Here is a 26,894-nt window from a genome sequence, read left to right as displayed (position 1 = left end):
AACAACTAATTTTACGAAGTGACCCGATCACAACTTAACAAAAAGGATTGGTGGCGACTCCCTTTTTTTCGCTTTCATTTTCAAAACCCAAGTCGATCCCCGTTTGTCAAAAAAATGGCTTCGACAGTGTTCATATTATATTTACGTCTTATTTTATTTTTTTAATATTATGTTTGCATTATATAATTTGTTGTGTGGAAAGATAACAAGGATGTCCTATTTATGTAGCTTAAGCAACTGAACAAGTACTACGAGACATTTAGAAGATAACGATAATTTTATTTTTGTTTGAGCTAGCAATAACAAATATATAATTTATTTGAATTATGTAGAAATTACAAAATTAAAATAAAATAAAATGAAAATAAATTCAACATTTATTAATTTAAATGTGTTTGATAATCATTTTAATTGGTTACTTAATATAAAATTCTAAACAAAAACGTATTGAATAAGATAAGTAGGTAGGTAGCTACTTATCACTTAATGCCGTATATTCTAAACAAATTAAATTATTCTTTTTTTAAAAAAATCATATATTCAAATTACCATATTTATCTTTCACCACCCACAAGTTTCCTCTTTTTATTCTGTCAATTGTTATAGATTAAATGACTTGAAAAATAAAATTGTTACACCCTTGCTATTTCACCACTCTCCAAACCACCGGACGCCTATACCTGAAGATAAAATTTGATGTAGTTCAACTTTGCCAAAAGCCTAATTTTGGCCTCACCAAATACTGAGCCCATGCAATCCCTAAAAGATGTAGAGGGAAGAGCTCTAACCAGCCCTCGTCAACCCATTTTCTCCCCCAATAATGCTCCTAGCTAGCAATTCACTACCTTACCCTTTGCAACTATATAGTAAAGTGCTTGATGGCTTGGACCTCTACAAATACCTTCAAGCATAAAAGGATGGGAGAGAGAAATTGGCCTACTTATAATACAAGCATCCCGTGACAACTCCCTAGTACCTTAAATCTCTAAATTCAGTAGCCTTTCGCACCACATATGATATGAAATAGGGGTGAAGCCAAATTTGTTGAGGGGAGGGGGGAAGAAAGGGGCGGAATGAAGTTGTAAATATTTATTATTTTTGGAAGTCAAAGTGTAATTTTATTTGCTTCAAATCTCTTTCGGTGTTTTTTATTTTCTTTTTTCAGATTTTGGTGGATTTGTTGAAAGATAATGAAAACAAAATATTTGGGATATTTATCAAAGAAAAATTTGTCGCGTATCAAGTTTGAACCTTGAAGTTAGGAAATAATTGAGAGGAACAACTAAAAATATCATTTTAATTCTAGTTATATTTATTTTCAAGTCATTTAATAAAAAAAGAATTTAAAATTCAATGTTAGTGGTTAAAGGAACAAACAAACGAAAAATTTAACAAATGACCTTCTTCTTGCTCTTTTTCTAAATCGTAAGGATTATTTTACTAATTTTTAAGTAAAAGGATTGAAATGCAATCAGAAGGACAATACAAGAATTTGTGCGATATTTTCACCTATTTTAAATTATAAAAGATATAAATTTTTAGGGATGAATATCAAAATTACACATGAACTTTGATAAAATGTGCAATGTTGTAAATAAACTTTGATGTTCTGCAATTTTATACATGAAAATTTGATTTGATTTAATTTTTATAAATCGACACCATTGTCGATGTAGCACCATTTTATATTTATATGTTGCATGCACAAATAATTATATTTATCAAATGTAAAAAAAATAAAAATAAAAATTGATGTATTTGTTTTTTAAGGTGTACAAGTGTAACAAAATTAAAGTTTCAAATATCCATTTATACCATAATTAAATATTCATGTGAATAATTGCACCAAATCAAAGTTGATGTTTCACACTGCACATTGAACCAAATCGAAAAGTTAACTCATCAACTTTAATTTGTCGGAATTTGATTATTGTACTTAAAAAGGAAGTAAGTTCTAAACTTTAATTTATCATAATTTTGTTAGTGCGCTTTATGAAAAATGAAAAATTAGTCCAATTAGGTAACACTATAAAAATTTCTCCTTGGAAACTAACAATTTATATACAAGAAATTAGCAGAAATTAGTAGTTCAAGTTCATGCATTTACCAACAATTGGACTAACTCGTCAGTTTTATAAACGTATGAAGACCAAAATTTTAACAAATTAAAAATAAACTGACCAATCTTCTTAATTTTCATAAAGCAAAGAAATGAAATCCAGAATAAGACCTAATTGCAAAAAACCATAATTTTTGACTTCCTAATTTGAGATACAAAATCATAATTTAAAAGTACAAAAAGATAAATTTATTTTATAGGTCAAACATAGAAATTGTAATAAATCATAAATTTTGAGCTAAGAACCTCAAAGGTAAATATATATTTTGATACCTGAACTTAATTTTAAGGTTCAAATTAGTGTACTTAAGGTTTGTTTTATCCAATTAAGTACCTAAACTTTTGCGGTCTAATTAGGTATCTGAACATGGGTTTTTGATTCAAACAACTAAGTACTAATTTGGACCAAAAAGTCAAGTTTAGGTACCAATTTGAATTCTGAAGCTAAGTTCATGTACCAAAAATGTATATTTACCCAAAATTAAATGGAGCCCTAAGTTTACGATTATTTTGGCCCATTATAACTTCCTCGTCCTTTTTTTTTTGTCTAAAGTATTAGGTGGGCGTTTAGTAAGGCGGCTACTCTCGTAGTTTCATATATCCACAATGGGCAATAAAGTCATTTAGGCTCTCATTGAACCCTAAATTAGGGTTTCTCCTCTTCTTTCTTTTTCCCTATTTATAACCCGCGCTTCCTCGTCGTCATATCTCATCAGTCGATAAGCTCGCCTCACTTTTCTCCGTCGGCAATTTGCCATTTTATCACAACAAATTTCTTCTTTCTGTTCTTTTATTTTTTTTGTAAATTTTCAATTTCGATTTCGGTTCTTTTTTTCAAACCATGAGATTTAGATTTTGACATGAAAACTCAATGGAAATAGAGAGGGAAAAAGGCAATAAATTAGAGTCACTGTTGCGCTTCTAATCTATATAGCGACTTCAGCGCTGTACGTTGCCGAAACGAATTTTTGGGACTGAGATTCTGGCATTTTGATTTTATTTCCTGTAATTTTTATGCATTCAGATGTCCCTACATTTTTCCAAAAAAAAATTCAATTTAGATCGAGATGGATGTGATGATAATTTCCCCAGATGATCGAAGCTGAACATTCTGTGCGACTTTTTAGATCTCTAATTCGTTAGAGATTCCAAGCCAGAACTCTGATCCATCTTCATCTTTTCCAAATAATATTTTTTTAAAAATTTGTGTTATGGAACTTATTTGTTAATATGGAAGTGAAGATTATTTCCCCAGATGATCGAAGCTGAACAAACTGTGCGATTTTTGTCTCTAATTCGTTAGAGATTCCAAGCCAGAACTCTGATCCATATTAATATTTTCTTTCATATTCTTTGATTTAAAAATTACAAAAATTCATGTAAAATATATAAAAAAATTATGTAAAAAAAAATTTAATTAATGATGGAGGCAAAGATGAAGAGTGCTTTTATAATTTCTGACACCTCTTGTATGAGGAAAGCTTTCTAAAAGCTTTTCTTTGAGCAGGGATAGCAACTCTCTGAGCCTTCCCAATATATATTTTCTACTTTTTGGTTTTAATTTTAAATCAAATGTTTTATTAGTAGATGAAAAGTAAATTTAATCGAAAATTTTCAACTTAATTTAATATTAAAATTGCCTTTAAGTTAATACTAATTTTTTAGTAAATTGACCCTTAAATTGAATTTAAAAAAAAACCATTCATATAATCTCATTTCGAATTAAGTAGTCATAATTTGTCAAATATTTAAATTTGTTAAATTTTTTAATTATATTTTAGGTTTTTTAACTTTTAAGGTTCTATTATAACAAATTTTAGATGATTTGACACTTAGCGGACAATGCATTGTTTGAAGGCCGAGTAATATCTTCTTTAATATAAAAAGGACTAAATTGATAAATGAAGAAAGCATGAAGGACCAAAAGTGAAGTGCTAGTATACTATTAAAAGTTGTGAGTTTAATTTTCTTGTTTTAAAGGCTTGAAAAATTCAATCCATCGGCCCCAAAATCTTATTATACTGTGGAAGAGTGAGTGGAAGAGAGACAATACCCAGAATAGAGTAAAATGGTGGAAGTCAGGGATGATGTCAAACTTTAAATGACACTAACAATTTTAATTTTCATTATTTATAAATTATATCAAATTTAGTCCTAATTTTAAAAATATTTTCTCTTTGCAGTCTTTTTCTCAAAAAGAGATAGATGACTAGTGTTAAAAGAATAAATCACCACAACATTACTATAATGTTAGATTTAATTTTAATTATGAGTTGGATCTAAAATTTTATTTGAAAAATAAAAGGATTTGGGGTAAATATATAGACTTAAAATTAAAGGCTAGTTTAAAAAATAAGTTGGATTTCAAGCAATACGTTTTTGGCCAGACTTAACTCAAATTTGTAAAAAACATTGTAGCTGTTTGTTGTTTACTATTATTATGTTGTTGTTGTTAGTATTTACATATTATATAATTTTTATTTTATTATTAATTTTACTATTATTTTAAAAGCTATATTAATGTTATTTATATATAAATATTTATTTTATATGTATTTTTAATTTGTTAAAAAATATTTATATTAATATTTTTTTAGTTTATTTGATTTATCATATTTTTTAAATTTATTTTTATATAAAAATAATTAAAAAATTAATATGAATGAGTTGAAATAAGCTTAAGTTTAGCTTCTTTTTTTTTTTTATCTAATCTACGCTGGGTTTGAATAAAGTTTTATGCCCATTCTTTAGGCCAAACCTTAACCTAATTTTTTACATTAACCCAAATCAATCCCGGCCTAGTCCATAATTAGCTCTAGATACAACTACATCTTTGACACAAATAGATTCAATTTTTTAAAACGTTTTTCCTTTGAATATTCATATCCCGTAATCATATTGAAATGCATATCAAACATGAATAAAAAAAATTAAAAACCCGAGCTGAAATAAAGGAAAGATCATCTACTTTCACAACTGCTGTAAAGAACCATAAAATTGCATCAAAGCTCACAAGGAAAAAAGTCTCGATTAACATAATGATGCATCGACTTTTTCTATTTTAGCCTCCTAATTTGGTTGTTTCATGTTCTTTTTAATATGCTATAGAAGTTTTGAATAAAGGACGATGTTTCTTACAGTTACCATGATCCTATGGCACCCTGAGCTGGATTCTCAAATGCGGAGACTTCCCAGTAAGTCTTCAATGAGTAGGGCTGGTGAATTGTCACACCTTCTTTGGTGATCTTAGCTATCTGCGAATTCGGATTTAAAATACACGAAACATCAATATAAATAATTTTTTGTTTTCAATTGTGAAGGTTCAAATACGAGCCGTCTTGTGAAATACATCAACCTAAAGTTAAAACTAGTTGAACTATTGAATCTTCATTTCATTGCAAACACTGTTTTTACTAATAGTACCATGGAGGCCCCTGTAGAGAGTTGAATTGCATTTTGTCCCCTCTACTAAAAAAAATTGACAAATTAAACCCTATCAAAGAGCAAACTGGTCCCTTTATCAACAATTCCATTCAATTTTAATGTTAAAAACTAGCCTTTGTACGTCAGCCTAAGGTATATTAGCACGCTATGTGTCACTATCTACTTATTCGGTTAGCCAATGGATGAAAATTTTAAATTTGTTATTTGATCTAATGTATAAAGACTAATTTGCCCATTTTTTGAGTAAAAGAGGAAAAATGCAATTCGACTCTTAGTACAAGTGCCCCTATAGTACTTTTACCAATTGTTCTTCAATATTAGGATCTCCATATCATTTATAAATGTGTCGGAGATGCGTAATCAGAGAATTAAAAACTCGAAACAACATAGTAGCATGGGTTAGGAGCTTTTATCCAAAAGATGGAGTCGGCATGTGTAAAGGAAAATATGAACCTGAAGTTTGTTAACGGCTGATCTATCACGATAAAGGAGAACATGCATGCATTTCTCCAGTAATTTAACACCATCTTCAAAGCTCAAGTTCTCGTGCCACTCTTGACGGAGAATTGGCCGTGCAAGGTGATTACCAAATCCGGTAGCAACATGATTGTCCTCAAAGTTTACACCAATCATACTGACCTGAAGAGTGTAGTTATAAAATGGTAAGTTAAAAACCTGAAACTGCAACTAGCTCACTTCGGAGAAAGATACAACTTCAAGCATACCGTTCCAAGATACTTGTTTCCGTTTTTAACTCCACCAAGTACAAGGGAGTTCCATAGTGGATTGAACTTGTTACGCCTGTTATACATAACTCGAGTCAAGTAATTGTGCACCTCTTTAGGCCCCAACGAGTTGCCATCGTCCCACATATTGTCATACAAGCTACATTAATTGACTTTATGTCAGAATTCAAATAACTAAAACGTCAACTACCATCAAAACCCAAATGGGAATTGTGGAGAAAAAAGTAATACCAAAGCTCATGAAAGAATAACCAAAATACAAGTGTATCATTTCTTAATCGATACTTACATAAGCTCATCGAGATAATGCAAAATCTCTTGAAAATCACTGATTTCCCCACTTGCACCTAGTAGAGAGTGCTTGCCAAATGGCTTCATTCGCTCCACACTCTTGTACCGCAGGGTGGACCCGTATGAACCTATTATTCAACAAAATCAAGGCATTAAACAGGTGTATTTGTTAGATAGTGAAATTGCTACGATCAAACAAACATATACTAGTACTTGAAACGGCATACTTATAGATCAACCGAAGGAGGTGACCAAAACCAAAAACGAAAATCAGCAAAGCATACATGGGCCAAATGATATAGGCAGAATATTTTTCATTAGAAGTACATACTGGACATCACAGGTTTTAAGTATTTCATCTAATAAAAGAAGAGTAAAGACTTGAATTTTAATGCGAAAGAGCATGAAGGTTCATTCCAACTCCGTGCCGTTTCTCTCTAAGATAATCTAGCATCTATGCGAAACTGCTTCAACCTAAGTTGCTACAACTCTTCATTTTCTTTAAGCACTTGTGGCTAATGCCAGTTTCCGACACATTTGGCCATAGGTATGGGGATTGGGAATATGATCTCCAAGGACCCTCCAACAACAATGAAATGTAGAACAGAAAAATTGAATATATTGTGTCAGACACCCCCAACACTCATTCAACAACATCCTTTCACCTCAGTCAAGGCATTACCTTAACTGACAATTCTTAAGCTACTTACCAACACTCAGAATCAGCTAACCGAACCATCTATCCTGTCAACAACATTATATACGGCATTAAAGGGTTGAAGAATATTAAGGAACATAAAATAATCCACATGCATATCACAAATCCATAAACACAGAAAAAAACGGTAAAAGTACCATGGAGGCTCTTGTACTAAGAGTCAAATTACATTTTGCCCCCTTTGCTAAAAAAAATTGGGCAAATTAGTCCTTGTCATTTGCTCAAAGAGCAAATTGGTCCTTCTTGTTAAAAATATCTATTTGTAATGCTAAAAACTGTGATACATGGCATACCATGTGCATCTCGTGCTGGTGTGCAAGGACCAGTTTTTACAAGTAGAGATGGATGAAATTTTAATAGGGTACAACATGCAATCGTACAGGGGACTCTTCGGTACTTTAACCCACAAAAAACATAAGAAAAAGGCTTCAGATCAATGCTTCCTAAAGCTAATTGCCTAAACTCTATAGTCATTCACCTGCATACCATATTCAAAGAGCATAATCTACTTCCCTATAACATCAATGATTCAAACACATAAAAGAAACTGAACAATTCAGAAAAAAAGATAAAAGGCCAATGAAAGTGAATGAACATGACCTCCCATATCAGCAGCCATTAAAATCCCATCTTTGTACTTTAAAGCCGCAACTGATGTTCCAGTCACATATGGGGTACCTACGCAATTTAAGTAAAAAAAAGGGGGGGGATTTTCAAATGCCCAATTACCAAAGAAAACCCTAGTTCAATTAAATCAGTCGAAAGAATATACAGAGTCCTCTGGGAGTCAGATTCAGAACCGAGTAAGCTATTTTCAGGTTGTTTTAAAGCCATGAACTGCACAAGAAACAAATGGAAAAAAGGGGGTAAAGTAAATGTTTTATTGAATGAAAAGTGTTACATTAAAGATAATAAAAAAGGGTTTTTGAAGATAATTCAAGGAATAACTCACATTCATCCTGAATTAAGGGTTTGGATGGGTATATGAAAGAAAAACAGGTAAATTGCGATGTGATTGATGACTACAAAAATAAGAGAAGCGAACTTTGCTCTTTATCCGAAATCAAAACGGGTCCTGCTCCAATATCTATCGGATTAGAACCCGGGTCTTTTACCTCCTATTATTTCTCCACATTAGTCATATTACTTTTCTTAATTTCACCTTAGAAATTGTATTCCATTAAGAAGATGAGATCATTACATTGTGTTGAAGATTGTGCCACATTATTAAAAATTAAAAATATTTTATTAAAATAGTAAAATATATTTAATATATAAATTAATTTATGAATTTAATAATTTTTCTCGCATTAAATTTTTTTTAGATTATATTAGTTTTTAAGGTTGATATCTGTTACATAGATTAGTCCTTAAATTAACATCGTTTTTTAAGAATTTGTTGATGTGAACAAGTACGGGACTATCACATGGAGAAATAATGAAATAATGAAATAACATGTAAATTCATCTTTAACCATTCTTTAAAAAATTTAAAAAAACCTTAAAATTTTGAAAGAAATTTAAAATTTGTTAAAAAATATAAATATATAAATTATAAAAAATTCAAAAAAAATTATATATATAAAGTGAAAATAAAATAACAAATATAGTTAAAAATTCAAAAAATTCCAAAAAATTAAATATGTTTAAAAAATCCAGAAATAAATAAATTTGGTTAAATTTTTAGTAAATTACAAGAAATTGTAAAAATATAAATTAAAAAAATTTAAAGATTCAAGAAACAAAAATTGACTGGTTGTGGTCAACTCCCTATTAGTATTGGTCCATGCTAGTCAAGTCCAATTAACTTTGGTCAGCGCCTCGTCAATATTTCATTATTCTTTTTCTCTTTTTTCATTGTTTGTAACTTTCTAAAAATGATTTTTTATATTATTTAATTTTATTTGTTATATATTTTTAGATTTAAAAAATATATTATTTTTATTTTTTAAAAGTTGAATATTTAAAGAGTAAGCTTTTAAATGTTAAATTTTAACTTAATTTTTTTATATATTAAAATTTTTTAATTTTTATAATTTATAATATCTCTTAAAAATTTTAAAATTTTCTGATTTTTTAAAATTTTTAAGGTTTTTATTTTAATTTTTTACCAAATTCTTCAAAAACAAATTGTGTTAGTATAGGGACCAATTTGTGTAATAGATGCAAATCTTAGGGACCAATATGATACAAAATAGTTTAGGGGCCAATGTGAGAAAAGTTACCAAGTTCAAGAGCCAATCTATATATTAAGCCTTCAAAAACCTAACAGTGTTAGCCATAGGGACTGATTTGTCTAATAGATGCCAACCTTAGAGACCAATGTGATCCAAAAAAAGCGTAGGGGCCAATTTTAAAAAAAATTGCAAAGTTTAGGGGCCAATCTATATTTTAATCCATTAAAATATTATACTTATAAAAAATATTTTTTAAAATTTCAAGTGATGACATGATACAATATCAAGTGACACATTATCACACATTAACAGAATCTAGGTTTAGGGATTAAATTGGGAAAAAAAACTACCATGTCCTAATACTTATAACAACCAAAAAAAAGTTTAAGGACCAAAGTGAGAAAAGTTGCCAAGCTTATGGACTAAATGTTATTTTATCCCTTTTTTTAAATATATGTTATTGTCAAAAAGTTAAATTCAACTATTCATCATTATATTATGTGTAAGTTGTGAATTTAATCTTTTATACACTAATTTGATCAATTTTAGTCGTCACCTTTAGTTTTTGTACTTTTATAATTTTGAAAATTTAATTTTGACCCAAAACAATAGTACTTAATCTTGTTTGGTTAAATTCTACGATTAGTCATGTCTTATGGGTAAGTAGTGGATTTACTGCATGTTTTTCAAATAAATTATTTTTAGTTCTTATATTTTTTGAAATTTAAAATTAAAATTTTCACTCAAAAATTAATAGTTAAATCTATTAATTGGCATTGTTGTGAGTATTAATTGAAAATAACAAGTTGATATGTCATTACACATATAATAATATGTTTTCCGCATTAAATTTTAAAAATAATAAAACTTAAATTAATGAATTTGACTGCTATTATTTGATTAGACTGAAAATTCAAAATTAAAAAAAATACAAAAATTAAAAAATACAACTCTTACATAATATATGAACTAATAGTCTTGTTAAAATCTTTCACTAACTCAATTATAAAATTATAAAAACATCCCTCATGAAAGAAAAAGGAAAAGCTTTAGTAAATTAACTAAATTTATTTTAAAAAATTACTCACTATTCATATAATTCTTTTACAAATACCCAAAGATATGATCTTTGACAATTTTTTTTTCTCTTTAATTTCATATTTTCCTTTAAACTTACATTTCATTTTGAATAAGCAAACAATATAAGATATGTTGTAATGGATGTTATGTGTGTGTGTGTGTTTTTTTTTTAATTTCTAACTTAAATTGAAGACAACCATAACATTTTAAAATTCAATCTAGAGATTTGTTAATCTCAATTTGGTGAAGGTTGATATGGTGAAATAAGTCAAGAAAAGAATCAGATTTCTTTGAAAGACATAGGCAACTACTTTTGTATGGGCCTAGGAGGGTTGGGATTGCAACTTTTTAAAAATCCGACATTGAATTGGCTTCGTCCAAATCATGAATATCTTTGAGTTTTTATGTTATACAATATAAAAAGCAGATATTGGGTCGGTGCCTAAACACTCTATTGCTTGGATGGCAATCTTAAACAGACTTCTCACTTGCGATAGATTGTTTAGTCATGATATGGTTTTTTGATTGCTGTTTGTTGTACTTTGATGCTTTTGAGTTTTGAAATCACTTTTTTTTTTAGTGTTTCTATTCTCGAGGCTTGTGATAACTTGTTCTAGGTTTGTGTTGTATCAAGAGGTCTATTGGTACGTGGTTTCAAGAATTTAACTGGATAACTTCTTGTTTGAATGGTAAATCATTACTTGTCTGTCTGCTCAAGCTGGTATGGAATGCAATTGTGTACCTTACTTGGTGTGAAAGGAATAGTAGGCTATTTAGAAATTCTTCTAATTATGTTGAAGTTTTGTTTAAACAAATTAAAAATGTGCGTTTTCATCTTAGTGATAGATATGTTTCATGGATTCAGACCCTGTCAATAATCGATTATGTTTACAATGGAGTTTGAGAAATGTATAGGATAGGCTTTTGATTTTGGTTTATGTAATCTGTTATATTTTTTTGTTTTACATAGGTTCTTATTGTACAATTATAATTTAATTGTTGTGGATTATTGGATTATTAGATAATACAATTAGAAACCCAAAAAAACACACAAATTTGAACTTAATCTATCTATATATATTCTTCTTAATTAAAGAAAAAAAAAACCTAAAACACCATGAAGTCACTATACATTCAAATGCATATCCGATATGCATTTGAATCTGAATCCTTCATAACTCAGTCATTCATCAAAACTCGGAATCTGTCAATTTTTTATCAAACTCTTTACCCTCAATGATTCGAAGCACATAATGTATTCCATTAGCCACATCATAGACCATCAATCCAATCCTACCACCCATATAACCTCCCAAATGGCTTCCCACAAGATAACCAAACTTCCCGAGCACTTGTTCACCGAAAAATCCCCCACCGTAGGCTCCAAGCAATGTTCCTTTACCTCTAAAAAACCCTTCCGACATAGTCCCACCATAGTAAACAACTTCGAAAAAGTCCCACCCGGATGAAATGATCGGACCCGTGACGCGCTCAGCCTTTTGCGTCGCCAGCTTGGCTGCTTTTTTCCCAGCCTTTGTGGCTTGTTTCGCCGCGTCCTTGGAGGACAGGCCTTGTGACATTGCGTCTTGTAACGCCTTCTGCATTGCTAAGTTCTTTGATTTCTCGACATGAGCGGCTCGGATGTTGTAGACATAAAGTTTAACACCTTCTTTCACTGCGCAAGCTATGGAACCAACCCCCATATCAAAGCAATCCCACAATGAAAATTGCCCTGTTTGGGATAATACCACTTTCTCTTCCCCAGCCAGTTTCCTGCACTTATCAGCTATAACATGAAAGAAATGAAAAAGAAAAATTTTAAAAACCATACATAGTACGTACGTACATTCATAGGTAAAAGTACCATAGCGCCCCTATATTAGGAGTTGGATTATATTTTACCCTTTTTATAAAAAAAAAGGACAAATTAATCCCAGTACAATGAATTAAAGAGCAAGCCGGTCCTTTTTATTAAAAATTTCATTAATTTTTACTGTTAAAAATTGACTTGGCTGATGAAACAACTAGACAATTACATATAGTGTGCCTAGTGTATATCATGTTGAAGTATAAAGATTAATTTTTAACAATGAAAAACTATTTATTCTAATGTATAAGAATTAATTTACTCATTTTTTAAGTAAAGGAGCACAATTTAGTTTGACTTATAATACAAAAGTATCCATGATACTTTTACTAATCTCTATACATAACTAAAATTGAGCAAAATATGCACATAAAAGCTAAGAAAAAAAAGCTAGATAAAGTAAATTCAACCAAGGATGAAAGTTTTTTGCTAACTCATGATGCTTCAACTTGATTTTTATGTATATATACTCGCTCAAAATCGAATTTTATTTAATACTTTAGCTTTCTATTTTGACCATAACCCTTAAAAGATCTATCTAATCCCATGACCATTCATATGAAATTTTACACAATGTTTTATATATTATATTAGCTTTTACAAAATCAATCCCATTCATATGTTACAAAATTAAAAAAAGTGACATTTTAATAAATATATCTGAGTGAGACAGAAATTAATCCTAAAGATTTTAATGAAAAACTTAATTCACCTTGCTTCAAACTCAATTTTTAAAAACAAAAAATCACCCTATATGGCTGGGGTGGATGGAATCTCAATAACTTAAAAGAATTTTTGTTGGGTATGTATTTGACACGAATATATTAAAATTTTTATAAATTATTTTATATATTTTTAAAAGATTTTATGTTGATTCTTGAATGTGTTGAATTCAAATATATACTTTAAAATAAAAAATCGAAAAAACTATAAACAGTTATACCAATTTGATTCATAAAAGTTAACAAAGAAGAGAGAACAATAAACTACATTAAATTTTACAAAATTTGAAATTAACTTGGAGATTTAAATTCCAACATTTACGACTTCTTTTATTTTCCAGACCAAATGCAAAAACGAGGACGTTTTGAGGTTGTTACCTGTCTTACTGAGAAGGGTGAGTCCAAGGATGAAGAGCAACAGCTGAACTCTTTTTTTGTTGAGATCCATTGGCATCAGTTAGATAATGACAGAAAAAAAATTGGCTAATCCTATTTACTACTATTTTTGTTGCTCCTAATTTGAAGGATCAAGGAGGAAGAAGACCAGATCTATGGCTGCCACGTCTACTCAATTATTAAGTTAAGCAACTGATGGAATTTATCAAACGGCATTTTTTGCTGAAACTTATTTTCCATGTAAATTATTGAAATACAACAAAACATATTCATACATAATCAAAACAGAATTTGATCCAATCTCCAGTAAATTATACCAACTTTCGACCAACATGATTAGACATGTTTTTTTTCCCATCAAACTACATACCCATAGTAGCCCAAGACACATACAGCTTTCGACTAACATGGTCCAACTTTAGATAGTATGCATGCCTCCAAGACCTGATGAAAAACAAGGGAGCCACTACACCCGAAAATCCCATTACAAAGCCGAGAACTATGCTAACATAAAGCCAATTCACGTTACTTCCTTCACTGCTGCTTCCATTATTTGCAACATCAGGTGGAGAACGTTTCGTGCTGCAGTGTTTAGTGAGAGGAGGTCCGCAAAGATGATTGCCCATATAAGAAAAGTTTTCAAAGCTTTGAAGTTGAGTGCTTGTTGGGATTTGTCCTGTTAAGTTGTTGTAGGACACATTAAAGTGATTCAAGAAATTCAAATTGGAGAAACTTGAAGGGATTTCACCATTCAATTGATTCATCGACAAATCAAGAGATTCCAACTCCATGTTGCCAATTTCATCTGGTATATTTCCTGTTAAGAGATTTCTTGACAGATTTAATGATCGTAGCTCAACGAGACTTCCAAGTTCCTTTGGGATCTCTCCCGTGAGACTATTAGCTGAAAGGTCCATGCTGGTAACAAGCCCTAGTGTGGCACTGTAATCATCCTCTCGTCCTTTCAGCATTAATAATGCACTGAAAGAAATGAGAGTAGTTCTGGTACTTGCCCATAGAAACTGATAGTTCTTTTGGTACCTTCTGTAGGCCATAGCACTCAAATTACTTAAACAATTTGGAATAGCTCCTAAAATGTTGTTATGGGAAAGATCCAAATTCTGAAGATATTGAAGATCACAAATTTTGTGAGGAATATAACCATCAAAATTATTTGAACGAAGGCTTAGAACTATAAGTGATGAGAGCTTGTCATCGATCCATGCCGGTATATTTCCACTGAAATGATTTTCACTAAGATCAAGAATGCACAAATTCGTTAAATTTTGCAATGTGGATGGTAATTCTCCAAACATGCTATTATTTCGAAGGTTTAGCCAATGAAGACCTGTACGTCCCAAAGAAGGTGGGATTTTTTCGGTCAAATTGTTGTTCCCCAAATTCAAAAATTTCAAACTTTCTAAATGATTCCAGCAATCTGGAATTTCTCCGGTGAGAAGATTTTTATCAATGAAAAGAACTTCAATCCGTCCCCTACTTAATGAATGACAAACTAATTCAAAAAGAGATCCTGAAAATGAATTATTTGACAAAATTAAAAATTGTAAAGTTGGGATTGTTGTTCCAATAGGGTCGGAAGCGTGTAAATTATTGTACTGAAAAATCACACAAAGTTCAATTCCCAGGGAAGAGAGGTGGGTCACAAGGATCTCTTAAATACCAAGTCTTTCCTTAGTCAGAATATCCCTTCTATAGTAATTTAATAGCACAATTAAATACTACTATTATACCCTCAAATATTGAAAGAAAAATAGGACAAAAAAGAACACAAGAGTTTTAACGAGGTTCGGTAAATTATACCTACGTCCTCGGGCACTAACACCAGATGATAACTTTACTATCTCCAAAATATTACAAACAAATAGAATTCCTTAAGAATTCTCAAATGAGAGAAGAGAGAAAACTAAGAGAGAAAGATTGGTTGGGATGGTTGAAATGAGAAATGGTTAGGCCTATTTATAGTTGAGGTTCAGGGACTAACTTGCAAATGGCCTAAAAATTAGGGACCAAAATTGCAATTATCCCATTCAACTTTAAACAACTTGCCTATCACTTTTTTTCTTTTGGTGCCACTTGCACCTCCCATTTTTGACTTTTCAACACCCTTTTTAATTTGACTTTTCAACAGGGATTACTCTTGACAATGGGCCTGTGAATCGATTTGAAGTCAAGTCAACGCTATCTTTCACGTTCAAATAAGAAATCCCTCCAGCAAGTTGATTATAAGAAAGATTTACATATTTAAATTTAAGGGAAAGGTTTAAAAACCAAATAGGCACAAAATCTGAAATTCCTGCACCAGAAATATCTAATTCAGACAAGTTCTTTTGAAATTTTAACCAATAGGGAAACTTCAGGCCAAGTTGCCATCGACCCAATTCGATAGTTTGACATTGAAACGGTGGAATCCAGCTTGAGTTTGGTTCAAATCTGAGCATGTTTTGTGACGCCTTCAGAGTTGTCAATCTCGTGAGATTAGAAAAATAGATTTCTAATACAATTCCTTCAAATAGATTATACCCAAAATCCAGAGTTTCCAAACTTTCCAGTTGTCAAAAACATAGAGGAAAAGTACCGTTTAATTGATTTTCTGAAACATCAAAATATTTCAAAGATGATAACTCCCCTATCGATGATGGAATTTGACCATTTAATTGATTTTCTAAAACATCAAACAACTTCAAAGATGATAACTTCCCTATAGACAATGGAATTTGACCGTTTAATTGATTTTCTGAGAGATCAAGGTGAGTAACAGAGCTCAAGTTTCCAATGGCACTTGAGATTGTTCCTTGTAACTGGTTTGAACTAAGACTAAGGAAATGAAGACGGTTTAAACTATACAAGAAATTGGGTATGGACGAATTGAGATTATTCAAATTAAGATCAAGAACTTCAAGAAACGAGGTGTTCCCAAAGTAATCTGGAACTGGGCCTTCCAAAGAATTTACACTAAGATCAATGGACAGAAGACCATGAAGACTAAATATCCACTTAGGTACTGAAGAAAAGAAGTTTCGAGAAAGATCAAGAACAACCAGTGATTTTGAAGAATTAACATTGATCGAAGATGGAACATCTTCTAAACCACAAAATGACAAATTGCAACTCTAACAAAGAAGAAAGTTTGAGTGGTACCTGTACCCAATCGGTTGCTTTAGAAAGATTCGCAAAGCTCAAATCAAGGTACTGTAAGGAAGAAAGTCCAGAAACCCATTGAAGACTTTTTGATTTGAGATCATTACCTCGAAGATCAAGATACTGCAATTTTGAGAGATTCCCAAGGTTATGAGGAATTGCTCCCTGAAATTGTGCATAAGAGAGGTTAAGATATTGTAAACTCTCCAGCAAACCAAAAAATTTCGGGATATGTATACTGCTAAAATTGTTATTGCTCAAGTCCAGGAAACTGAGATGCTTCAACTCCAGCAGTGAAGGATTTATTTTGCCTCCTAGCAGGGAATTGTAGTAAGCTTCCCATTCAGCATTTGTTGCAAATTCATCAGGCTCTGAAAGAGGAGCCAAGTGCAGTTGGTTGACGTGGCCTGTTGAGTTATGGCAGACGATACCAGTCCATTCGCAGCAATCCCCACCTTCAATCCATGACGATAGCCTGTTTGAACGATCAATAAGATGATTCTTGAATTTCAAAAGAGCTTCTCTCTCACTTTCGATGCAAAGTAGGTTGGAATTGGCATGACAAATGGTAAAACAGAAAGCGGGAATAAAAAGAAGAAAAGGGAATAAGGAAAGAGGAAGAGGAGTAGTCATGGTTGCAATTGCCATGGCTCTCACAACTCCAAATATATAGAGTAAGCTTTAGCTAAAACACAAAATACATGAAGCGCAAGGAAGTTTCTTCCAACAAAATGCATTAAAATGAAAATAGTCTGTCGGAAATTTAATTATCCACAAAACGTTATAAAGTTGAGTCAAACAAAAGTCTATGAAGAAAGCCCTACTCCCACATATAAGACTTTTTAGGTCTTAAAAGCTAAAGGAGATAAAAAGAAGAGTAAAGTACAAAAATAATCACTTTTGTTTGCCTTGGATTATAGTTTAGTCACTATGTTTGAAATGTTACGTTTTAGTCATTTACGTTATTGTTTTGTTATGAAATTGTCACTCTACCTTTAAGTTCCATTACCTTCCTAACAGCGGTCCTACGTGGTGGTCCAAATGGGTTTAAAATGTCAATTTGGATGTCCTATGTGGCAGTCCAAATTAAATTTATTTAATTAAAAACCTATTTTCATCCCAACAATTGAATATCCAAGTTGGCATTTAAAACCTATTTGGACTGTCACGTAGGACTGTTGTTAGGGAGGTAACAGAGTTTAACTTTATAGTGACCACTTCGTAACAAAATGATAATGTAAGTAACTAAAACGTAACATTTCAAACATAAGTGTAACACCCCTTACCCGTTACCGTCGCCGGAATAGGGTACGAGGTATTACCAGAACATAACACATACCATTAAACAAAACCGAGATAGAAATATGTCATCCAATTTGATAGTGCATCGTTATAACATATGTCTTGAACAATATTAGCCAACTTTAATGGCCTGTACAAAGTAGTTGGTCGAGTACTGTAACCAATATTTTAAACCTAGGCAATTATGACACGTAACAAAATAATTAAGCCTACTATACATGCCATAATTCAAAACGTTTAGCTCAAATACCCTAAAGTATTGATAGTGCGGGCAGATCTTCACGATCCCTAACTCCTGAGCAAGCTGGAGAACACTATAAGACAAAAGAGAGAAAAAAAAGTAAGCTTATAGCTTAGTAAGTAAGTATGTAAATAATAATTAAAGAATCTAATATGTTTACACAACAATTCAAGTATATCTACTTTAATTTCACTATTCACTCCACTTTGATTAAGCTATCTCTACTGCGTCATGTTCACTAAATAAATCATAACTCGAGTTACAAAACTCAAAACTCAAATCCGTAAAATTTCCCTGAATCTAGATTCATAAAGCTTCTTGCTAATTTTTTCTAGAATTTTTGGTTCAGCCGATTAGTACAGTTTATTAGTTAAACTTTCCCCTGTTACACAGCTCGACTGATCTGACCTCTGTTCACTACAAATTGAATTTCTCTCAGTACACAATTCAAACAACCTTGAAATCTATTTCATTTAAAACTAGACTCAATAAGGAATTTAGGAATGTAAACTATATTTCTTAATTTTTTTGTACAATTTTTAATGATTTTTCAAAGTTGGAACAGGGGATCACATATTCATCCTGAGCAAGTCACACACAATTGTAAATATCTCAAAATATAGAATTCCTTTGCTTGCTCTGTTTCTTTTATATGAAAGTAGACTCATTAAAATTTAATTGCACATCTCATTCAACCTCTAATTATATTCCTCCTATTTTTGGTGATTTTTCAAAATCACATCACTACTACCATCCAAAACAGTTTTAATGCTAATTTCACTCTTTCACACATTCTTTATGCTAACCTCATTTTATCTTACATATATATATATGCCACAAATCATTTTCACCACATTTCATTCATCACAAGTGTAGGTCCATAACCACAATGTCACCACAAAACCATCCCGTTGAACAATTCGGATCAATCCTCGATATTTAATGGTTTCAGCACATAGCCCCACCATCATACTTCATTTAGTTCGGCTCTCTTGTACACATGGTGAACACTTAGTACCACTCATGCGACCTAGCTGATTTGTCTCGTAGCTCTCTTGTCTACATGGTGTCCTTCACTTGGAATCACGCATGCGACCTAGCTACATTTATCTCTCACGTAGCTTTCTTGTCTACATGGGATACATCCCGTATCACACATGTGACCTAGCTACTACATGGTATCTCGTAGCTTTCTTGTACACATGATGTGCACTTAGCATCATACATGTGACCTAGCTACGCTCCCTCTATTTTATTCGATCTCTCCGAATGTTCAATCGGGATCTCTCTCTATTGTTTATTTCCATTCTTCCAATGGCCGATTTATATTTTAACATCCGCTAGTATGTTTATATAATAGGTTGAAATATAAGAATATAAACGAAATTAATGTAATATTTACATACAAACTTACCTCGGTGCAAAATATGGAAATTTTGTAATTTAGTCCAAAACTTTTTGCTTCCCCCGTTCGAGGTCAATTCCACGCCTTTCTTGATCTATAACAACACATTTAGCTCATTTAACACTCATACTATTTATTTCAATCCAAAAATCACATTATGGAAAAATTACATTTTTGCCCCCTAACTTTCACAAAATTACAATTTTGCCCCTAGGCTCGGAAATTTAATTTCAGCCCTTATTATTATGTTTTATGACATGCTGATCATTTTTCCCTTCTATGGCAACATCAAATTCTCACTCTAACATATAGTTATGAACAATAGGTATTTTTACCGATTATGTCGTTTTACTCGTTTTCACTTAAAACCGAGTAGCACAAGTTGTTTAACATAATTTAAAACCTCATATTCTATCATAAAATATCAAAATACACAAATTTCACCTATGGGTATTTTTCCAAATATGAACCCTAGGTTAAATTATTACTAGCATAAGCTTAATCGAGCTACCGGGATTCCAAAAACGTAAAGAACATTAAAAACGGGGCTTGGAATCACTTACTATGGAGCTTGAAAGTTGAAGAAACCTTAGCTATGGAGAGAGGGAGAATTCGGCAGCAACTAAGGAGGATGATGACCAATTTTTTTGTTATTTTTCCCATTTTATTTCATTTAATATCCAAATGACCAAAATGACCAAAATGCCCCTCCTTACTAAACTTTCAAAAATTCCTTCCATGTCCTAATTTTGTCCATGAACTTAAAATTGGTCAAATTTCTATTTAAGACCTCCGAATTAATATTCCAAAACAATTTCATACTAAAAACTTCTAGAATGCAAATTTTGCAACTTATTCGATTTAGTCCCTACTTTCAATTTAAGCACTTTAGGCATAGAATTTCATCACGAAATTTTCACACAATCATGCAATCATATCACAAACCCCAAAAAAATTATAAAACAATTATTTCTATCTCAGATTTGTGGTCACGAAACCACTATTCCGATTAGGCCCTAATTCGGGTTGTCACAATAAGTGACTAAAATGTAATCTGAGGCAAATAAAAGTGACTATTTTTGTAATTTACCCTAAATAAAAGGTAATGGAAAACACGGAATTTGAATAATAAAAGCAAAATTTTGATATTTTATTGAAATACTACTTCAACTTTTATTGAAAATAAATCAATTTATCTTTTATTCTACTTTATTTAACTCATAAACTTTTATTAAGTTTCCAAGCTTCGTATTAGTTGATTATTTGATTATATCAAATTATGAAGTAAAATTTTGAAGGTTAAAATATGTTATACATTTTATATGTTTTAATTTTAATTGTATAATTATAATTTTAAAAATTTAATCTCTATATTTTAATGGCATGGTACTTAAAATTAAAAAAATTCACTTTATATTCCTGTATCAACAAAACATAAAGTTTAGAAGCATGTCAACTTAAACAAGTCTATGGAGTAAGTACAGTGGCGAAATTAAGGGGTTAGGAGGGCCTCGTCCCCCGTAAAATGAATGTTTTTCATAAGATCCTTTTAAAAGTTTAAATTAGTAAAGGTAAAATTACATTTTACCCTCTTAAAAATATAAAAATTTGATTTAATCTTTTAAAAATTATGAAGATATAGTTTATTAAAATGGTGAAATTGCATTTTTTCTATCGTAAAAATTAAAATTTAATGTTGACCTCCAAAAAATTTTCTAGTTTCACCCTGAGTAAGTCCCACTCCCACCCAAAATATATTGAAAAAAAAACCATTGTTAATATTCTTTTATTTTTTTTCTCTATTTTTTTTTGTTTGCTAGTATTTTCTTTCCTTATATACAATAAGCAAAAGAAAAAAAAAACACTGTTAATATACACCATTAGTCTGTCTCGTGACATCGAAGGCGGTATTGTGAATTCTCCATTCTGCTCCCTATGTTGCGATATTGAGCACTCCTTGTTGTGACATAGCAATCGGTATCGGTTTATTACACCTTCTAATGGTCTCTTGCATACTTACAAAGTCCATTGACTCATCCTTAGGCCTCATTTGGCCTTAAGGTTAATAAAAAACTTAATTTTCACATTTTATTAACTTAAAAGAAACTTAAGAAGACGTAACTAAAACTTAATGAAACTACTTGTTTTCAAGCTCCTAAAGTGTGGAAATTAATTTAATATGCTATACAAAATTACGACAGATCATTCATTCGTATATTTTTTTTGCTTTATGATGATGATATGTTGATTGCAGCTAAGGACCCATCCGAACTTGAAAGACTTAAAACCATGCTTAATATTTGATAAATGATAAAAATAATTATTTTAATCCCGTTCTTAATGCGTCTTTGGATGATTATTTATACAAATTAGTGAATTTATGCTTCTAATCCTTTACGTTCATGTTTTTATATTTAGGAGAGCATTTGTGAGTCAAAGGAGCGAAAAATAAGCTAAAATCGGACAAATAGAGCATATTTTAAGAGCTACACGGGCTGGGCCTTCCCACATGACCATGTGCCAGACCGTGTCGATTTCGAGACTCACATCCCAAACATGCGAAAAAACACAATTTTCAGCTTTCTGAGCATTCTAAACTCTATAGATACCAAATAGAAGAAGAGAACGGGGAGTCATCAGAGATTATTGAAGAAAACAACTCGAAGAACACCATTGGAGCCAACTCTGAAGTGGATTTCCATCAAGATAGAATACCTCCTTTTAATTTCTTTTGAAGTTTTTATGAGTTTCTTTATTTCTTGTAGTTATTCTAGCTTTGAAATGTTTTTATTCACAATTATGAACAAATTCCCTAGATCCCCAGAGAAGATGAACCCTATGATGAATTCTATTATTTGATTTCTAATTTGCGTGATAAATACTTGGTTCTTATTCTCAGTTATATGTGCTGATATTTTGTTTTAATATTTCCAGGATATTAATTCATGTTTAATGTGCTTAAATCAGAGGAGGAAAAACCCTTGTTAGATCTAATATAATTGAGTGGAGTTGCATGCAATTCGAGAAATAGAACGATATAAATCTATCGGATTAGAGTCAAATCTAATAGGGGAATCCATAGATCGAGTTAATGCGATAATAGGGGGTTTTAATTAGAAAGAAATTTTAATTAATCAACCTAGAGTTAGTTGCTCTTATTCTCTAAAGAGATATTAGCATAATTTAGGGATTCCTACGGATCAAGATACCAAGTGAATAAATCGTTTAAATTAAATTCATAATAATAGATGAAGCCTAAGTGGATTCTTTTTTGTATATTCTCTCTCATTGCTTATTATTCGATTTTTCCTAATTTATTTTCTGTTGAGTTCTTTAGTTAAATTAATTTGGTTTAAAAACAATCAATCCAAAATGTCGGCTAAATAATAGGAAAACGGTAATTATTAGTAATTTTAGTCCTTGTGGATACGATATCTCTACTCACTGTAGCTATACTATTTATCGATAAGTGCACTTAACTTTTTCGTATTTTTAATTAGCCCCGTGATAGATGTCAAACTTACCCTGCTAGATGACAATCTCTTTGTGACCCTAATATGAACAATATCTATGATATTAATTTTTTTTCTCTTCCATCAATACGATGCTAACCTCCAACTGCCACTTGGGGTCCAGCTTCTTTGTCACTATTCAATTACTTCAAACCCATTTCCTCATAGTCTAATATATTAGATGCTTAAAATATATTGTGCCATGTTCTTCAACTTTCTCTAATTAAACAGAATTTCAATTTTGGCTATCAATGAAACATGAAATATATTTAACCTCTTTTCCATTTTCATTGTCTTTTGCCTATTAACAACCACTTGGGGTTCATCTTCTTTATCACAATCCAATGCCTTCCAACTTATAATCTGAATAATTAGATGCTTTAAAAATAGTGCCATGTTCTTCAACTTCCACTAATTACCCATAATCCATCTCTGTTTCTTTCTATTTTGTTCCCTGAATTTCCATTTTGCTTCTTCATATCTCTTCAGCTTCTTTCTCATACCTCCATCATGCCTGTCATTGGAGAGGCTGCTCTTTCTGGGTTTTTGAAGCTGTTGGTGCACAAATCACTCAACTCTGCACTCGACTTTGTTGCTGATCACAAGCAACTCGACCAACAGCTCAAGCAGTGGCAGTCCATATTACTTGATATCCAAGTTTCCCCATGGTTAAATTTTCAAACGATTTTTTCTGTTTTAGATATCAATTTGGGTCAACAGCCCACGTCCACCAACTGCACTTGGCCGCTTCTCTTTCACCTTACGAGATATCCAAAATTTCTGCATCAGACATATCTAAAACAGATAAATTCTTTTGGTCAAATTATAATATTAAAATTTATAAAATTAAAAATATTCTAAATTTATATACTCTTTTGTATATTTAAGAAATAAATCCTTATATTTTTTAAATTTATATTTAATTATTAACACCATTAAAATTCTCCTATTAAATTTACTACACATTCTTTTTCCTTTCCAAATTGGCAGGTCATATCATTGGAGTGAGATTTACTCCATATCCTGTCAACTTTATTTCCCTTCTTCTTCTAAAGTTGGATTTTTGTTGCAAAAAAAAAATGAAAATGAAAATGGAAATTATTTCTTCAATTGAGATTCATATTACATCTGTGATATTTCATATTTGATTATTAATATAAGTTTTTTTCCTTTGATGGTTTCATCTTTTTCCTCTTTTCATAATTACCAAAGGGTAAGGTGTATATAGTCAAAATATGGGGCACCAAATTGTAAATACAATTAATTAGAAACTTACCTTGAAAGGAAATTTTCAACAGTCTATCAATTAGATGCTTTTTTCTTTTCTGGAAATATGGATCCAAATTGTAAATGCAATTACTTAGAAACTTACCTTGAAATGAAATCATCTGGAAATATGGGACCAATATATGTGAACAATATTTTTTTTCGCAGTTGCTAGTGTTGTTCCAATTCCTACCTTTGTTGACTTTTCAACAGCTAGCAATGTTTGGTACCATACTATCTATATACTATATTTTAAGAAAGAGTTTGCAGAGTAATTGAATTTTGTGTTTCTCTTCTTCCAGATATAGAAAAAAATATATGGAAAGCATGGTACCAACCATTGCTGGCAACTACGAACATATAGGGTAAGCCAAAACTGAAAAATATTGTTCAACACATTGCCCCCATATTTTCCAGAGAAAAAAAATGCATTTAATTGATAGGCTGTTGGAAATCTCCTTCCGAGGTAATTTCTAATTAATTGCATTTACAATTTGGTGCCCCATATTTTGACTATATACACACCTTACCCTTTGGAAATTATGAAAAGAACAAAAGGATGAAGCTATCAAAGGGAAAAAAAACTTGTATTAATAATTAAACATATAAAATCACAGATGTAATATGAATTTCAATTGAAGAATTTTTATTTTTTCCAACAAAAATCGAGCTTTTGAAGAAGAAGAGAAATAAAGCTGCTCATGGTTGCAATTGCCATTGCTCAAAACTCCAAATATATAGTCTAAGCTTAGCTAAAACACAAAAATATTGTGCACATACATCAAGCGCAATGAAGTTTCTTCCAAAACCCCAAATTTCCACAAAATGCATTTAATTAATAATTATCTGTTGAAAATTTGGTAATAAAATGGGAAATTTCCCAACCCTTCTTCATTGATAATATTATCAATATCCGTAACGTGGTGTTGGTGAATGTGGTATGATGAGTTGCAGTTGGTTGGATGGACTTACATTGGTGTTTTTCATCCATTGGGTTGGGTTTTACACTTTCTTCTATTCAATAATTATTTTAAGACTGCATTACTCACGTTTTAAGAGTGCATTATTCACTTTTGGGCCGAACATTGAATTATTTTCCATCTCTTCATTGCTTCCACCCACTATCTTTTTCAACTTTTTGCATATTTAAAATCAATTTCTTAGTTTTAATAAACAATTTCAACTTAAAATATATTTTATATATATCTAGAATGTTTCCCATTAATAATCAAATGCTTAAACTAAGTTTGCAGCAAAGAAATTTACGGAAATTTCAATCATTCTCAGTCTCCTGCCTATAAATTTTGTATTTAATAAGTCCAGTATATATTGTACTTTTTCATAATTATATAATAATCATTTAATTATATGCATTTAAAGATTAAATTGATATAATTTGTAAATATGAATAATTAAATTTATTGAATTATTCGAAATTAGGATCAAATTGATAAAATGTGTAAGTATTGAAGAATAATTATGTTATCATACCAATTAAAAAAGAACCATGTCTTCACTTCCGTTAACCATTCAACGGAGTGTGACAATATAGAAACGATCTAAAACGTTATGATGAAATTAAAAATTTATATAATTGGGTGACCAAATATATAATTTGCCCTAAAAAAAAGACCTAACATGATTTCACAAACAGCTTGGGACGCATCTAAAAACAGCCATAAAATATACAGAAATATTTTATTTTTAGTATTATAGTGTCCACTTTTTATTTAAAATATTGTCAATTTCATTCTTTTTTTTTTGTCAAAAATCAGATTTCTTTTTAATTTTTATTAAAAATATCATCTATTTATACTGTTAAAGCTATTGAAAAAAGCTTAGATAAGTGAATTTCAAACAAGGATAGCAAACAAGTAAGACGAGTTTTTTTTTTTGCTGGCTCATGATGCTTCAACTTAGATTTTTATAGATACTCACTTAAACTCGAATTTTGTTTAATACTTTAGCCTTCTATTTTGACCATAACCCTTAAAAGATTTATCTAATCCCATGACCATTCATATGAAAATTTACATAATGTTTTATATTACGTTAGCTTTTACAAAATTAATCCCAATTATATTTTTCAAAATAAAAAAATGATATTTTAATGCGCGAGATAAAAATTTGACTCTAAAAATTTTAACGAAAAAGTCGATCCCCTTGCTTCAAACTCAATTTTTAAAAATAGAAAACCATCTCTTTATGGCCGAGGTGGATTGAATCCCGACAACTTAAAAGAACTTTTGCCAATCTCAATATCAAATACGGGTATGTGTTTGACATGATTATATTAAAACTTTTATAAATTGTTCCATATTGTTAAAAATTGAATGTTGATAATGACTGTAATAGCCAATTCGGCCTAAAAGAACCCAAACCAAATAAACAAAAAAACAGTCCAATACATGGCCCAAAATTAAAACAAAACCTAATTTAAAACCCTGAT

The 26,894-nt window shown here is 30.8% G+C and overlaps 2 protein-coding genes, 3 non-coding genes and 1 pseudogene across 7 annotated transcripts; 3 read left to right on the top strand and 3 right to left on the bottom strand.

Annotated features, from left to right (window-relative positions):
- Positions 1 to 3,186: 3,186 nt before the first annotated feature.
- LOC121210254 (small nucleolar RNA Z103) lies at positions 3,187 to 3,289 on the top strand. The gene has a single exon (XR_005905375.1). It is a non-coding gene; the product is annotated as a small nucleolar RNA Z103 (small nucleolar RNA).
- Positions 3,290 to 3,349: 60 nt separating this feature from the next.
- LOC121210253 (small nucleolar RNA Z103) lies at positions 3,350 to 3,449 on the top strand. The gene has a single exon (XR_005905374.1). It is a non-coding gene; the product is annotated as a small nucleolar RNA Z103 (small nucleolar RNA).
- A 98-nt stretch (positions 3,450 to 3,547) lies between these two features.
- Positions 3,548 to 3,646, top strand: LOC121210260 (small nucleolar RNA snoR1). The gene has a single exon (XR_005905381.1). It is a non-coding gene; the product is annotated as a small nucleolar RNA snoR1 (small nucleolar RNA).
- A 1,417-nt stretch (positions 3,647 to 5,063) lies between these two features.
- LOC107962196 (proteasome subunit beta type-4) lies at positions 5,064 to 8,360 on the bottom strand. Of its 3 annotated transcripts, none has more exons than XM_016898502.2 (7): positions 8,271 to 8,360; positions 8,091 to 8,155; positions 7,919 to 7,996; positions 6,599 to 6,728; positions 6,289 to 6,448; positions 6,017 to 6,202; positions 5,064 to 5,373 (listed from the first exon to the last, which is right to left on the bottom strand). In XM_016898502.2, exons 3-7 carry the CDS (start codon positions 7,935 to 7,937, stop codon positions 5,260 to 5,262), a joined length of 609 nt encoding a protein of 202 aa, XP_016753991.1. In that variant the 5' UTR covers positions 7,938 to 7,996; positions 8,091 to 8,155; positions 8,271 to 8,360; the 3' UTR covers positions 5,064 to 5,259. The 3 variants fall into 3 exon arrangements, with proteins under 3 accessions (XP_016753991.1, XP_016753998.1, XP_016754006.1); XM_016898509.2 differs by having other exon boundaries at positions 7,283 to 7,996; positions 8,271 to 8,339; XM_016898517.2 differs by having other exon boundaries at positions 7,311 to 7,996; positions 8,271 to 8,339.
- Positions 8,361 to 11,563: 3,203 nt separating this feature from the next.
- Positions 11,564 to 13,628, bottom strand: LOC107904202 (uncharacterized). Its single transcript, XM_016830492.2, has 2 exons — positions 13,543 to 13,628; positions 11,564 to 12,361 (listed from the first exon to the last, which is right to left on the bottom strand). Exons 1-2 carry the CDS (start codon positions 13,616 to 13,618, stop codon positions 11,766 to 11,768), a joined length of 672 nt encoding a protein of 223 aa, XP_016685981.1. The 5' UTR covers positions 13,619 to 13,628; the 3' UTR covers positions 11,564 to 11,765.
- Positions 13,629 to 13,922: 294 nt separating this feature from the next.
- Positions 13,923 to 17,367, bottom strand: LOC107954519 (receptor-like protein EIX2; annotated as a pseudogene).
- Positions 17,368 to 26,894: the final 9,527 nt, after the last annotated feature.

The sequence above is a fragment of the Gossypium hirsutum genome, chromosome A11, assembly GCF_007990345.1.
Source record: "Gossypium hirsutum isolate 1008001.06 chromosome A11, Gossypium_hirsutum_v2.1, whole genome shotgun sequence".
In the NCBI taxonomy this organism is placed as follows: Eukaryota; Viridiplantae; Streptophyta; class Magnoliopsida; order Malvales; family Malvaceae; genus Gossypium; species Gossypium hirsutum.
The sequence above is the reverse complement of the archived record's forward strand: the minus strand, read 5'-3'. Positions and strand labels throughout refer to the sequence as shown.